Source organism: Eutrema salsugineum, unplaced genomic scaffold (assembly GCF_000478725.1).
Source record: "Eutrema salsugineum unplaced genomic scaffold, Eutsalg1_0 scaffold_5, whole genome shotgun sequence".
Taxonomy (NCBI): domain Eukaryota; kingdom Viridiplantae; phylum Streptophyta; class Magnoliopsida; order Brassicales; family Brassicaceae; genus Eutrema; species Eutrema salsugineum.
This window is the reverse complement of record NW_006256612.1, coordinates 14,900,449-14,914,110: the sequence shown is the minus strand read 5'-3', so window position 1 is coordinate 14,914,110 and position 13,662 is coordinate 14,900,449. Positions and strand designations below refer to the sequence as shown.

General features: G+C 37.1%; 4 protein-coding genes across 5 annotated transcripts; 2 read left to right on the top strand and 2 right to left on the bottom strand.

Moving 5' to 3' along the window:
• Window positions 1-2,822: 2,822 nt before the first annotated feature.
• On the top strand, window positions 2,823-5,248 carry LOC18994553 (putative uridine kinase C227.14). Of its 2 annotated transcripts, XM_006418212.2 has the most exons (12): window positions 2,823-3,042; window positions 3,166-3,263; window positions 3,363-3,406; window positions 3,678-3,755; window positions 3,838-4,030; window positions 4,109-4,139; window positions 4,221-4,279; window positions 4,363-4,436; window positions 4,518-4,604; window positions 4,706-4,767; window positions 4,877-4,905; window positions 5,019-5,248. In XM_006418212.2, exons 1-12 carry the CDS (start codon window positions 2,982-2,984, stop codon window positions 5,103-5,105), a joined length of 903 nt encoding a protein of 300 aa, XP_006418275.1. In that variant the 5' UTR covers window positions 2,823-2,981; the 3' UTR covers window positions 5,106-5,248. The 2 variants fall into 2 exon arrangements, with proteins under 2 accessions (XP_006418275.1, XP_024008241.1); XM_024152473.1 differs by lacking the exon at window positions 4,221-4,279 and having other exon boundaries at window positions 4,109-4,181; window positions 4,355-4,436.
• Window positions 5,249-5,660: 412 nt separating this feature from the next.
• On the bottom strand, window positions 5,661-8,171 carry LOC18994552 (transcription factor bHLH7). Its single transcript, XM_006418211.2, has 6 exons — window positions 7,615-8,171; window positions 7,115-7,237; window positions 6,892-6,957; window positions 6,653-6,718; window positions 6,131-6,211; window positions 5,661-5,978 (listed from the first exon to the last, which is right to left on the bottom strand). The coding sequence occupies exons 1-6, from the start codon at window positions 7,987-7,989 to the stop codon at window positions 5,763-5,765; spliced, it is 927 nt and encodes a 308-aa protein (XP_006418274.1). The 5' UTR covers window positions 7,990-8,171; the 3' UTR covers window positions 5,661-5,762.
• A 1,073-nt stretch (window positions 8,172-9,244) lies between these two features.
• LOC18994551 (putative clathrin assembly protein At1g03050) lies at window positions 9,245-11,644 on the top strand. Its single transcript, XM_006418209.2, has 4 exons — window positions 9,245-9,856; window positions 9,984-10,189; window positions 10,285-11,145; window positions 11,254-11,644. Exons 1-4 carry the CDS (start codon window positions 9,393-9,395, stop codon window positions 11,502-11,504), a joined length of 1,782 nt encoding a protein of 593 aa, XP_006418272.1. The 5' UTR covers window positions 9,245-9,392; the 3' UTR covers window positions 11,505-11,644.
• A 15-nt stretch (window positions 11,645-11,659) lies between these two features.
• On the bottom strand, window positions 11,660-13,470 carry LOC18994550 (beta-carotene isomerase D27, chloroplastic). The gene is made up of 7 exons (XM_006418208.2): window positions 13,143-13,470; window positions 12,911-13,059; window positions 12,738-12,830; window positions 12,585-12,646; window positions 12,312-12,418; window positions 11,877-11,969; window positions 11,660-11,787 (listed from the first exon to the last, which is right to left on the bottom strand). The coding sequence occupies exons 1-7, from the start codon at window positions 13,396-13,398 to the stop codon at window positions 11,753-11,755; spliced, it is 795 nt and encodes a 264-aa protein (XP_006418271.1). The 5' UTR covers window positions 13,399-13,470; the 3' UTR covers window positions 11,660-11,752.
• Window positions 13,471-13,662: the final 192 nt, after the last annotated feature.

Sequence of the window (13,662 nt, the reverse complement as noted above, 5' to 3'; positions counted from 1 at the left end):
AAATTATCAGGAGCCCCTCTTATTTTTACATGATTTGCTTGTTAACCCCTATACTGTTTTCAATTAATGCTTTTATACTTCTTATATTTATTCATACCTAATCTAACCTAAAAAAGGAAAGGTAAACATTTAAAAAAAAAAATCAAAATTTACTGATATGGTTTGTCTAAGCCTCATTATGATAAAACTCTCTGCGGGATGTAATAATCACATTAAGAAAATTAGGGGTTTATATGAATTGTTTTGATTTTGATGGACTATAAAGCAAACTATATTATTGAAAGGACAGAACGAGAGAAAAAGTTGGAGAACATTGGAGAGCTATCGGGATGAGAGCCACAATCAACAAAGATTCTATCCCGTTTTCGATTTTCAGGAAATTCATATTCATTATTAATTAGGGCAAAGAAAGTATCTCAATAAATTGATAATGAAATTATTATACTAGCAAGACCACGAAACAAAAGTGCCATTGTCGTTTAATCCGTACAAGCTGAAGAAGATATGATGATCATGAGGAAGATGCTACCTCTGTACGTTTGGATTATTCCACCGACAAGAAAAGAGAACCAATCAATATACTCTCCGAACAATCGCAATATATTAATTTGTATCACTTCAATAAACTTCGTGGAATCACGTTTTCAATGCGCTTTTGCTGGATTAATGTTTTTGTGGAGTAATAATTTTTGTTTTCATACATTTGCTTTTGTTTTGAAATATCAAACGAGAGAATGAACAAATGGATTCCGTAATGTATTTTTCTTTTTCTTTTTCATTACACGTGTCTCATTAAGTTTTGCGTAATATTAACTACATTTTCACAATGTCATCGTTAAACCGTGCTATCAATCACAGCTTAGATACTTGTGCATATAACAAAAGGAAAACGATTCGTACTTGTTTCAAGTTGATGTATTTCAATTATTCCATCATTCACATTGATCTCCATATATATGAACTTTGCCCTAAAAACGGTTTGGTTCACAACTTCGTATCTGTAATTCCGTGGACGCGAACTTTAACTCGCCAAATTATACTCGAGAGTTATGAAATAATATCTAAAATTGAGATAATTCTTCTTCTTCTTTTTTTCCTTGGCGAAATAATCAAAAACTAGTAGACTTTAGTTTTAGTTCAGAAACAGCTATGCCAAACAAGGAAACAAAAATAGTCAACCCTAACTGATAGTTAGTGAGATAGACTATCATTGGATGATACAAACTACAAAGAACACGTATATTACCTCCCGAGAACATATTCGATATGAAGAAGAGATTAGATATGGTCCCAACTTGCTTTTCTTTTTCTCTAAGATTTTCTGAACTGTATTACTACTATTTTTATTTATGCCAATACTGAAAAATGTATCAAATAATATCCAAGGAAATTATGCGTATATGCGGAGAAATGAAAAGGCACTGGTAAGCTGTTTAATATTCCAAGAAGGCCTGAACAAGATAGGCCACGTATCTCTCACACATTGAAAGAATTTACACGTTTATTCATCTTTGAATTTGATGCTTTGCATGCATGACAAAATTAACGTTCATTCGTATAAAATTCAAGATCCTTGTGGTATCATAAAGTAATTTGGCTCCAAAGTAATTCGAAGGGTCACTTGTTATGTTTGAGAGGGGTCAGTGGGTCACATATGTAAATGTTGATTTGAGCCAATTATCTCTTTTGGGGGGTAAAAATGAATTTCATAGCTTAATAGAATATATATTTGTAATATAATTTAGCATCGTACCTGAAGGCAAACAAATTTAAGTTCCAAAAAAATATTTGTCTGTGCTAATATAATATTCTTTTCACTAAGGCATATGTTGGTTTTGATAAATTCCGAACACAGATGAAATAAATCGGGATAAACTACGTGTTGAGAGATGCTTATTTCGTTTTGATAGCAGATATTATCCAACAATCACATATATTTTTTTTTAAAACACAATCACAAATATTTACAATAATTATGATATGATGACGAACATCATGCAGATTTCAAATTGCATCAGATGTAATAAATCTGATAAACTACATGTTGAAAAATGCTTGTTCCGTTAGATGATTTCATTCTATGTATATTTTACCATTCAACCACTACACCAGAGCCAGATTACAAACTAAATGCGTTTTAGCAAACGATGTTGACACTTGATGCACATCACATGCGTGAAGTTTTTGATTGCGTTAGATTCTACAAGTTAATTCCTATTTTGCCTTATGTTGTGTCTATGATGGTAAAGTGTCGTCATGTAAGCATTTGATCATATATATATATATATATATATATCCATCTATATTAATTCCTCGTGAGTTACAACGTAATGATAAGACCTAAATAACCAAAAAAAAACCAAAAAATACATGGGTAAATCGATCGGAAAAGTATCAAATAGCTAAAACTGTAATTTTAGAGCCTGTAAATTAGAGGTAATTTCATTATGAATTTTAGAGCCTGACAATCCAACCTAACGGACCATCACAGCATGAAAAACTACTGTAATAAAATACGTTTATAGCCAACACAACCAACTCAAGTTCGACCAACAAAAAAACCAACTCAAGACAGTAAGTAACAGAAGTCTTAAAATTTTACAAAACACATTGGTTTGAAAACCGAGGGGAAATGAAGGGACTCGTGGGCTTCACATGCTGAAGTCCTGACCCATTGGGCCGTTGATAGGTTTTTAACACAGCTAGAAGGATTGGGCAACGGCGTGTTGCATGAGTCACGTGCGAACGTCTTAACACGTGGGCCATTAAGTAAATTATTTTTTTTATACTGCCGTACTCGTCGTCCTTGAGAACAGAGAGAGCACCGCTTCGATCCATCGGCGGAAGAAACCAACCCAAAAAAAAAAAAACCGGACTTTTGATTTGGGACTATTGTGATTTCATATAATCTTGTTTGCTAATTTCTTTTACCTCCTGGTGCTTCTATATCAGTGAATTTCAGTATTTGATTCTGTTCATCCATGGAGGTTTATTCTTTCTCCAACGTACCCAGATTTTGTCACTCATGCTCCTCTGTTTCAGGTTTCTTGTTCGTTTCACAGTTCCCAATTTTTTCGTATCGGTATTTAGATTAAGAGCTTGCTCCCGATATCAATCACCCTTCTTTTTTGAAAGGCTTAATTTGTTTTCTCGATTCTATTACAGAAACGTCTCGATTTAGAGGAGTCAAAGTTCAGTTATGGGGCCAATCTCCTGTTACTGTTCAGTTGAGCAGACGTAAAAGAAGAACCACTCGTAATTTGGTGGGATTTTCTAGTGTAAACGAAATTTTTGATTTAAAATTGACTCTCTTGGGTTTTGCTTATTCTTCCTTACCAACTGGAATTGATCGGTTCTTGCAGATTTCCAGCAGTCAGAAGAGAGATGTCGCTGTCGTTGATGGAAGGTAAAATCCTAAAATATCAGCTGATTTTTCAGTTAAAGGATCAAAGATTCTGAAATAGGCTTAAGAAGGCTTTTTTTTTTTTTTTTCTACTAGGAAATTTTAAGATTAGTTTCTTGTTCTGTATCATCAAGTCTCAAGAAGCGGATGCTCATGAATGATCGTATCTTTTGTTTCCTGTTAACTGCAATAACGTTTTTTTCTCCACTTGTATCCTGATTGGCTTCTACTAAAGTATTGAGAGACTTTTTTTTCTTTTCTTTCTCCTTGGAAGTTGTATGGATGATATATATGACAAGTTAGCGGAACGTATTGTCCCTCTGTCAGCAGCAATGTTCAGCCCTAATGTTAAGTAAGTCTGCTCTTGCCGGAAGAAATGTTGTTCCCACTGTTCTTGAAGATTACTCTTATAAGCTGTGTGTTGACACGTGCAGACGTTTGGTCGGTTTGGCTGGTCCTCCTGGTGCCGGGAAAAGCACATTAGCGAAGGAAGTAGTACGACGTGTAAACAGGCTATGGCCTCAGAAAGCTTCTTCTTTTGATGCTGAAGTTATGCCGCCGGATGTTGCTATAGTGCTTCCCATGGATGGTTTCCATTTGTATCGTTCGCAACTCGATGCAATGGAGGTTGGGAAAGAGTTATCATCTCTCTCTCTCTCTTGCTTTTTTTTTTCTTTCTAATCTGACTTTTTTCTCTCTCTCTAGGATCCCAAAGAAGCTCATGCGAGGAGAGGAGGTGAGATCTGTTTAAGAATTCTCTTTACTGAGATTTCAAAAGGTTCAAAATAAAATTTAACTCTTCTATACATGAAATCAGCTCCTTGGACTTTTGATCCTGCACTATTGCTTAACTGTTTAAAGAAGCTGAGAAACGAGGTAAGGAGATAGTTACAAGATTTTTGTTGACCTTAGAATCTTAGAGTTACATTAGACTCTGATTAGTTTTGCTAGCTGTCCAGGGCTCAGTTTATGTGCCATCATTCGATCATGGAGTAGGGGATCCAGTTGAAGAAGATATCTTTGTTAGCCTCCAGTAAGTAGTCACTAGCTTCCTAAACCGGTCAAGTATTAATCTTCCCTGGAAAATCAGTTACCTTGTGTCGTTTTTTTGCAGGCATAAAGTGGTAATTGTAGAAGGAAACTACGTGCTGTTAGAAGAAGGATCTTGGAAAGACATCTCGGATATGTTTGATGAGAAGTGGTAAAACCAATCAAAAATGTTTTCCCTTTTCTCTATCAATCTTGCTTTTTTTTTTTTTAAGTTCGGTTTCAGCAATTAATGTCTTCCATCTTTATTTCAAGGTTCATCGATGTCAATCTCGATACAGCAATGCAGCGTGTTGAAGCTCGGCATATCTCAACCGGTATGCATTAAATTTTCCTGTTGATCTTAAAAACTCGCAGTGACCATAGAGCATCTGGCTTTTTTTTGTTTTGTTTGTTTTAAATCCGTTTTCCCTTTGCAAATTACAGGTAAACCGCCGGATGTTGCTAAATGGCGGGTAAAAGCTCTGGTTTCTACTATGTTTTATATACAGTTAATAATGCTTTAACGTTTAATAGTTTCTTTTAAGGTAGTTACATTCTTTTTTTTCTTCTTAAATTCTGATTGCAGATTGATTATAACGACCGACCCAACGCAGAGCTCATAATGAAGTCGAAGACGAACGCTGATGTACTGATCAGATCTATCAATTTGTGAATCTGCTTTCTTGGCTATTGCACGAACAGACAAGATGGATATGACTGATGAGTAATAAAATACCCTATCTTGCTCTTGAATTTAGTTTGTCTTTGTGATGTTTTCATTCAAATCTTTACTGAAAAACTGACATTTCATTTCCATTTTTTTCTGTTATGCAAAAAAAAAGGCCAACAAGTATCCTCAGGCTTCCTGTTATAGGCCCAATAGCGAAGATGGGCTCACTAACTCTATCAATTTGATCATTTAAATGATATAATCCAAATCATTGCAAATTCATAAAAACTAAGAAGTAAATTCATAATTTTTTTTTCCTTTTTTACATGATTCAACAAGGTCCCATACCTTTCAATACAAAAACTACTACTGGAACTAGTCTACTACCCCTCAAAAGCCTTTCTTCTTCAAAGTCCCACTAAAGTCTTAAAAAAGAAAAAGAAAAGAGAGAGAGAGAGAGCTAGTTTCATCAAAATGATAAAATATTAGCTAAACAAGTGAGAGCCTTTCCTTCTTTTGACGATTCCCATTTTTTACTTCTTACTGCACAAATCCTACTTTGGTTCCATCTTCAAAGTCTTTTTTTTTTTTACCTTTTATCAGTCACAAAAGTGGTAGTAGTGGGGAAAAAAAGAGCAAAATGCCGAGGACCGTTAAGATCTACGGTGGAGGATTCATCTCTGGTTTGATGATTGAAGAGGATGTGTCTTGTGGCTGAGAATGGTAAATCGCCATCGCCAATGAGATCGGCATTATGCAAAGAGCCTTTGATTGCAAAAGCTGCATCGCTGCTCCAACGTTTTCTTCCATCAACTTAGCCACTTGCAGTTCTGTCCCATCGTTTGACCATTTCTCCCACACGCCTTGCGTCTCATCCTGCACAAATGTTTTAAAACCACAATCAATGAAATAACCCATTACCAAAGTTCTCACCTTTTAATCAAGTGTCTCTCTTTTTGGAAAAAACAAAAAAATAATTGCCAATGTTCTGTTATTGTTCTCCCTAGTCTCTCTCCCTCTTGTCCTACCTCAATCGATGAAGACAATGGCATTTCAGTGACTAGTGGAGCAACAGCACCGGCTCCACCAAGACGGCTCATGCTCAAGACCTGCCATAGTTGATCAGAAAATAAAGCTTATGAGGAAAAAGTTTTATCAAAGCCCATCATTGCATGTTATTCTTCAATTTTCTCATTATCTTTATAACCATAGTCCTAATCTGTAATGATTCTCCATAGGAAGAAAGAAGCAAAAAGTGAAAGAGACTGATGCCAAAAAAAAACACAAAAATCATGTGCTCTTTGATTACTCTCTATTACCAGATTAAACAATTATAATCGTTTATTCAGATAGGAATTTTAGTTGAACAGAGTAGGTGGTGGTGGGGACCAAGGATTTATACCACCAAATCCCTCTGGGGATATTAAATAATCTCTCTCAAAAATTTAAAAGATTAACATAATTTTCAAGATCTTCTTGCCTTATGAATAGATTAGGGAGGTGTCAATAAGAACCAGAGAATAGAAACTGAAGAATGACTGATTGTATACCTTAACTTGGAGCCTGAGAAACTTTACATAATCGACAATCTCATCAATCATAGCAGCCCTATCTGTCTGCAAAGGAAAAAAAAAACATAAGTCTTTCTTATTCACAATTCCAAAGTTTGTTAATACTGCAGTTTCTATATGCGAATTCTCTGACTTGATTGAGCTCTCTCTGTGACACGAGGATCGAACCTAGAAAAATTAAAACAGCTGAAGCACCAGACAAAAAAAAAAATACCAACCTTGCTGACAGTAGGTACGAGTTCCTGTAACGCCCTGATCCGTTCGGCTATTCTTTCCCTACGCAGCTATTGCAATGCAAATAGATATTCATGTTAGGTCTCAGTAGACAAAGAAACAAAAACCCAAATCTACTCAACTGAAAGCTATAGTTAAGGATTTGATCAAAGATTAGACAAGAACATCGTCACATCAAAACAGATAAGAAGATAATGAACACTTTACCCGCTCAGCAATGCTATGTGGATCGGTGGCCTGACCTCGCCTAGCCCTAACTCTAGGTCGGATTGAAGATTGTTGATGCGGCATTGGTGGAGCTGGCTGTGACATTGGCTGCCCATGGAAAACCTTTCAACAAAACCACAAAAAAAAAAAACAGAAAAAAACAATAAAGCTTAATATCAACTCAACTTTGACGGAATTATCCACATGAGAAAAAAAATTTAAAGAGCTCAATCTCCGACCATCCGAGTGCTTGTAAAGTTATATAGTGTTATGAATTAAGAAACATCAAAAATCTTCAAGTTGGGTTTCTTCAAGATCAGTCAACCTAAGCCAAAAAACTCGCTGTTACTGTCAGATTTAGGCCTCATAGCTTGGCAAAATCTAGCTTTTCATAATTGGTTTTTTACTTCAAAAACGTTAACTTTTTGAAACCCTAAAGATTTAATTTTCTCGAAATCCACAAACACAAAACAAAAAACTGAAGATTTCAATAAACTCACAGGTTTCATGGAGGAACATCGATTATCAACAACATCATCTTGGAAACGTTTCCCACTTCCATGAACACCTTCTGGTTTAAGAAAGCCATGTCCTTTGCCTTGATCCAGGCTTAAGCCCAACGGAAACATCTGGTTATGAAACCCTAAAGGTCCACCTGCTCCAATGGCGCCCATGTGATTATGATTCCCCTCGTCGCCGGAACCGAGCTGAAGCATCATCGGCGGTGGACCGACGCCGCTTAACCCTCCGGCTAGTCCAGAAAGTCCAGAACCGGAAGATGCAGAGAAGTTAGAAATCCCGAGGATCTGCTCGAAGAAATCGTCGGAAGGAGATTGATCGGAGAGGTTATCATGTGGGTTGTTGTTATTAGCCATGGAAACGAGTTAGGTTAAAAAAACTATGACTCAGTCGAGTTGGGTGAGTTGAGGATAGCGAGTTAGACACCTTGAAGAACAATCTCCATGCGAATCTACTCAAACAGAAACAATTTTTTTTTTTCTTGTGTGTGGAGTTGTTTGGTGAATGATGATGCTTAAGCTAATGACGACGAATAGACAGAGACGAGAAAGGAAATGACAAAAAGAGTGACTTTATGCTCTGTTTTATTTGTTTTTTATTTTTCCTTTCTTTATTGGTTATTCTCGTTTTTGCCCTTGCTCTTTTATACCTTCCAGAAACTTGAAGTGGGCTTTTTTTTCTCAAATGGGCTTTTAGTTTTGACTTTATCTAATCTATTCGCATGAAAATGACCAAACTCTTTTTAGTAGAATGTTAAAAATTAATATAATCAGATTTTATTGTATTAAAATGGTAATGGGGTATTCTCAGGGTCGTCATCATTTCTATAGTGCTAGGCTGCTAGCACTTCTAATATCCAATACGAACTTTGTAAGTTTGCAAGATGGTATTACTTCCACTTGCTGCTTCCTGCATCTCCAAGTAAATTAAGTTATCATATGTGATGTGTGGATGATGTAGGCATATATGATATACCATGCATATTGAAGAAAGAAATATCCAGTACGTATATATTATGCATCAAACATTCATAGAATGAAAGTTAACATTTATTCATTATTTTCTTTCTTTAAGTTTGCTTTCAATATCTGTTTGAAACAGGAAACAAGTTTAGAGTTTCTTTGTCTTTTTTTTCTTTCTCTTAAATGTGGCCATAGTTAATCTGAATTTCTATTAATGTAACTTTTCCCCTTTTTTTTTGTTTGGTCAAGACATTTCCCCTTTTACAATGAAACAAATCATGAGTCAAAAACAAATGTCAGGAAAGATGGGCTGGATTCAAACTAGACCAATTTAAATTCTAATTATAAATGATAACCAAAGATAATGTCGAAAGACATTTTTGTATTAGGGCTAAAAAACCAAGGTCACAGATCAACGAGGATGACTCGTTAATCAATCTCTCCTCCTTACCATTAATGGTAAATACAAACTAAAATTTCAATTTGCCAGTAAAAAGCCACGTGGCGTTATTTGTCACCGGCCAAAATCTCCAACAACCTCGGCGACTTGCATGGTAAGAAAATCAACGAAAACCAAAGACATTACGTTGACGAAACAATCAAAACACAGAAGCAGACAACAAACAAACCAAAAAAAAATAAAAAAAAAAGAAACAGGGGAGAAAAAAAGGAGGCGACGAGGAACACAAAAACAAAATAAAACAACCCTCGTTCTTCCCTTTTCTCTCTTCAAATCTCTGTCTATATTTTTTTTTCCCTTTCTTTCTTAAATATATTTTAATAAATCACAAAATAAAATGGGTTCGAGTAAGCTTAAACGAGCCATAGGAGCCGTCAAGGACCAAACGAGCGTTGGTCTAGCCAAAGTCAACGGTCGAAGCGCATCTTTATCAGAACTTGACGTAGCCATCGTCAAAGCGACTCGTCACGAAGAGTATCCAGCGGAAGAGAAATACATAAGAGAGATTCTTAGCCTAACTTCTTACTCACGCAGTTACATCAACGCTTGCGTCAATACGCTTTCGAGACGGCTTAACAAAACCAAATGCTGGACCGTTGCTCTCAAGACCTTGATTCTGATCCAACGGCTCTTAGGAGAAGGAGATCAAGCCTATGAGCAAGAGATCTTCTTCGCCACTCGACGTGGGACCAGGCTTCTCAATATGTCTGATTTCAGGGATGTTTCCAGGTCCAACTCCTGGGATTACTCTGCTTTCGTCAGGACTTACGCGTTGTACCTTGACGAAAGGCTTGATTTCAGGTAACACTGTGGTTTCATTTAGGGTTTCCATTTCGTTTTCAGACAATTAGCTTCTGTTATGGTCTTTTAGATATCTAAAGATTAAAAACCTAGTTTAACCAAATGAAGATTCGTTTCGAATTTACAGGATGCAAGCGAGACATGGGAAACGCGGAGTTTACTGCGTTGGAGGAGAAACAGAGGAAGATGAGCAAGATAACCCCGCGGCTGATCTCTCCACGGCTATAGTGGTCAGGTCACAACCGATCGCAGAGATGAAAACAGAGCAGATTTTCACCAGAGTTCAACATTTGCAGCAACTTCTTGACCGTTTCTTGGCTTGTCGTCCAACAGGTATTAGATATATTACTTGCACTCCACGTTTCCTCGGTCTCTGTTTTGTTTATTGGATCACAAGTTACGTTTGAAAAAAAAACAACTTTTAACAGGCACCGCGAGGAACAACAGAGTTGTAATCGTGGCTCTGTATCCGATAGTGAAGGAGAGTTTTCAGATATATTATGATGTAACAGAGATAATGGGGATTTTGATCGATCGATTCATGGAGTTGGACATTCCTGATTCGATCAAGGTCTATGACATTTTCTGTCGTGTCTCGAAACAGTTTGAAGAGCTCGATCAGTTCTATTCCTGGTGTAAGAACATGGGGATCGCTCGGTCTTCTGAGTATCCAGAGATAGAGAAGATTACACAGAAGAAGCTTGATCTCATGGATGAGTTTATAAGAGACAAATCCGCTTTAGAACAGACCAAGAAATCAAAATCTGTTAAATCCGATGAAGAGGATGATGATGCGAGAACAGAGGAAGTAAATGAGGAGCAAGAAGATATGAATGCGATCAAGGCCTTACCCGAACCTCCACCAAAAGAAGAAGAAGACGCAAAACCCGAGGAAGAAGCAAAGGAAGAAGTGACGGTCGAGAAGAAGCAAGAAGAAGTTGGTGATTTGCTGAATCTTGTGGATATAAACGGCGTTGAAGCTACAGAAACTGGAGATAGCTTAGCATTGGCTTTATTCGACGGCCCATACGCGAGCGGTTCGGGCTCAGAGTCCGGTCCTGGATGGGAAGCGTTTAAGGATGATTCAGCAGATTGGGAAACAGCTTTGGTGCAATCAGCTACAAACTTGTCTGGACAAAAAACGGAACTTGGAGGAGGCTTTGATATGCTTTTGCTTAACGGAATGTATCAACACGGCGCTGTGAGTGCCGCCGTGAAAAACTCGACGGCTTATGGAGCCAGCGGAAGCGCTAGCAGTATGGCATTTGGTTCTGCAGGAAGACCAGCAGGTTTTGACTCTGCTCTGTTTTTCAGTTTTGCTCTGTTTTTTAGCTTCTTATACCTCTGCTCTGTTTTCGTTTGCATTCTAATGATTTGTCATGAATTTTAAATTACAGCAACGATGCTGGCACTTCCTGCACCAGCAACGGCTAATGGAAACAGCAACGGCCCGGTTCCGATGGATCCATTTGCAGCGTCGTTGGTGGTTGCGCCGCCACCGTATGTGCAGATGAATGATATGGAGAAGAAACAGAGAATGTTGATGGAAGAACAGATGATGTGGCACCAATACTCAAGAGAAGGAAGACAAGGACACATGAATTTAAGGCAAAGCCAAAACCAACCTAATTACTCGTACACCCAATGAAGGAACACTTCTTGAGTTGTGTCAGCATTTTTTTTTTGTACCGATCATTTTGTTCTTATAGATCTACAAATGGTTTTATCCTTTTTGCAAATTTAAACATTTTTTTTTTCTGTTCTTGGGTCAAATTCATTGGGGGCACATGTGAGGTTTGCTTCTGTAATTGTAATCTCTGATTTAACTTTATAAGATAAACTTAAATACTGTATGTTTTGATGTCACAACCATAGCTAATATCCTTTGTATAAGACCTAGTGCTTCACACCATAGCTTCTGTTTGATTTGCCTGCAAAAGTAGAGAACTTCGATTGATAAAGAAACTCAGATTTCTTGCATAGGAAGTTATCTTGTTGGCAGAAAGGCTGTCATTCTTACAGAACTGAAAGCATGGTTGTTTCATTACAGGATCATCTTTGATCTCTGGAGGGTCCTGACCAAACATCATCTTACAGCTAAGATCATCAAAATCTGCAAAAAAAAAAAAAAAAAAACTCAAAACAAATGTTAATTAGTGTTGTCACATTGAAAACTTAAAGAATGATTGTTCAAATCATTGACTTCTTAAAAAGAATAATCACTCATCATTACACATCTTGGAGACCCAATGGGTCTACTTGTAGTTAATTGTGTCCTTAGTGGTGAATCAATGGGACCCTTAAAGATAATATCAAGCTTCCGCAAGTTGAGAAGCACAGTCTACTATTTTCACCATATATTGAGTTTGATTTCAACTGTTTAATTTATTGCCCGAATGTTCCTGTTTGAGTGATTGCAATTATAAAGTAAAGAGAATGAGATTCTGCGTAGTACCGGGCATCATGTAGATTGGCATTCCAAGTGAGTTTTTGATGAAAATTTGGGATGGGATTTTACAAAGGTGAGTGCACATACCAACACAATTTGTCTGCTCAAGAAACCTGAAATTAGTGTTAAAGAAATGATTAAGTGACAGATCTCAACAGTGAAATTAGTGTTGTTACTGGTGGTATGCTGTAATGTAATGATTGTTTATGGAAGAATGATTTTCAGTTTTGTCTGAAGTTTAGTGATCATATGGGACCAAATAGAGAGATTACACTTAACCTGCACTTCTCTATGAACACAACACTCTTCTCTTTTCTTCCATTAACCTCAGTCTCCCTCACCTTGGCAATTAAAAGCCGCAAAATTTTCTGTTAATTTAAACTCAAAAACAACAGCAAAAATTTAGGATCATAGAAAAAGTCTATTTCTTACTTCCGAAGGTCCGACAAGCCAAGCGAAAAAAATTGTGGTGAATAGCGCGAAGAGCTCTCGTGATAGTTTTGAAGGTGGTAAAAGCATTTTGATCTGTTATTTAGCAAGAAAATGTTCGTGTCACATTCTCAAAGTTTCATGCTAGATGATATGATGAATCCATAAGAACTTACCAAGGAGAGTATCACTGTAGGAAATGCTCTGTCCAAAGCGATAAGAACAAGCTCATGCTGTTGCTTGGTATCTAAGTTTCTCGCAACCTTAGTTGCCGTATCCACTAAGCTATCATAACCAGTACTTTTGCTGCTATTACTACTCATCCCTGATGAAAACATTTCACGGTTTTTTCCCTCAATACATTAATTAAATGAGTAAGCATTCATAAAATAGATGTGAGCTACGAACCTGCTGTGTCTTGAAGAGTCTTTGATAGATAATTAATTGCAATTTTCGACAAGAAATTGTCTTCATCACTCGCAGTCTTCTTGTTGGATGGCTCGATTCTTGTTGTTTCTTTCGCAGCCTTGAGTTCTCCGGAGTAGACTGGCTTGGAGCTGAGAGTTGCGGAAATGCTTGAGCGTCCATAGCGAGTGCTTGTATCGTTGAACCGAGTTGTGAAACTGAAGATCTTGGTCTGAGAAAGTGATGGTTTAGTGTTCATATTTTGGTCTTTTGGAAGAAGAAGAAGAAGAACATAACAGAAACTTGTTGCAGGTTTTAGTTTTCTTTTTCTGAGGCCATTAATCCACGTTTCCGGAGTATATATATAGATAGAAAACGTAAATGACAGATTTGCCCTCTGGCTTGTGGTGCTTGAGGAGGCATGAGGATAGAAGAAAGATCTCCCACGCGCTTGTCGTTTCCTCAACAAGATTTATTTACTAACAAAAAACCCTTTTTTGTGTGGACTATAATAGTCCAGACA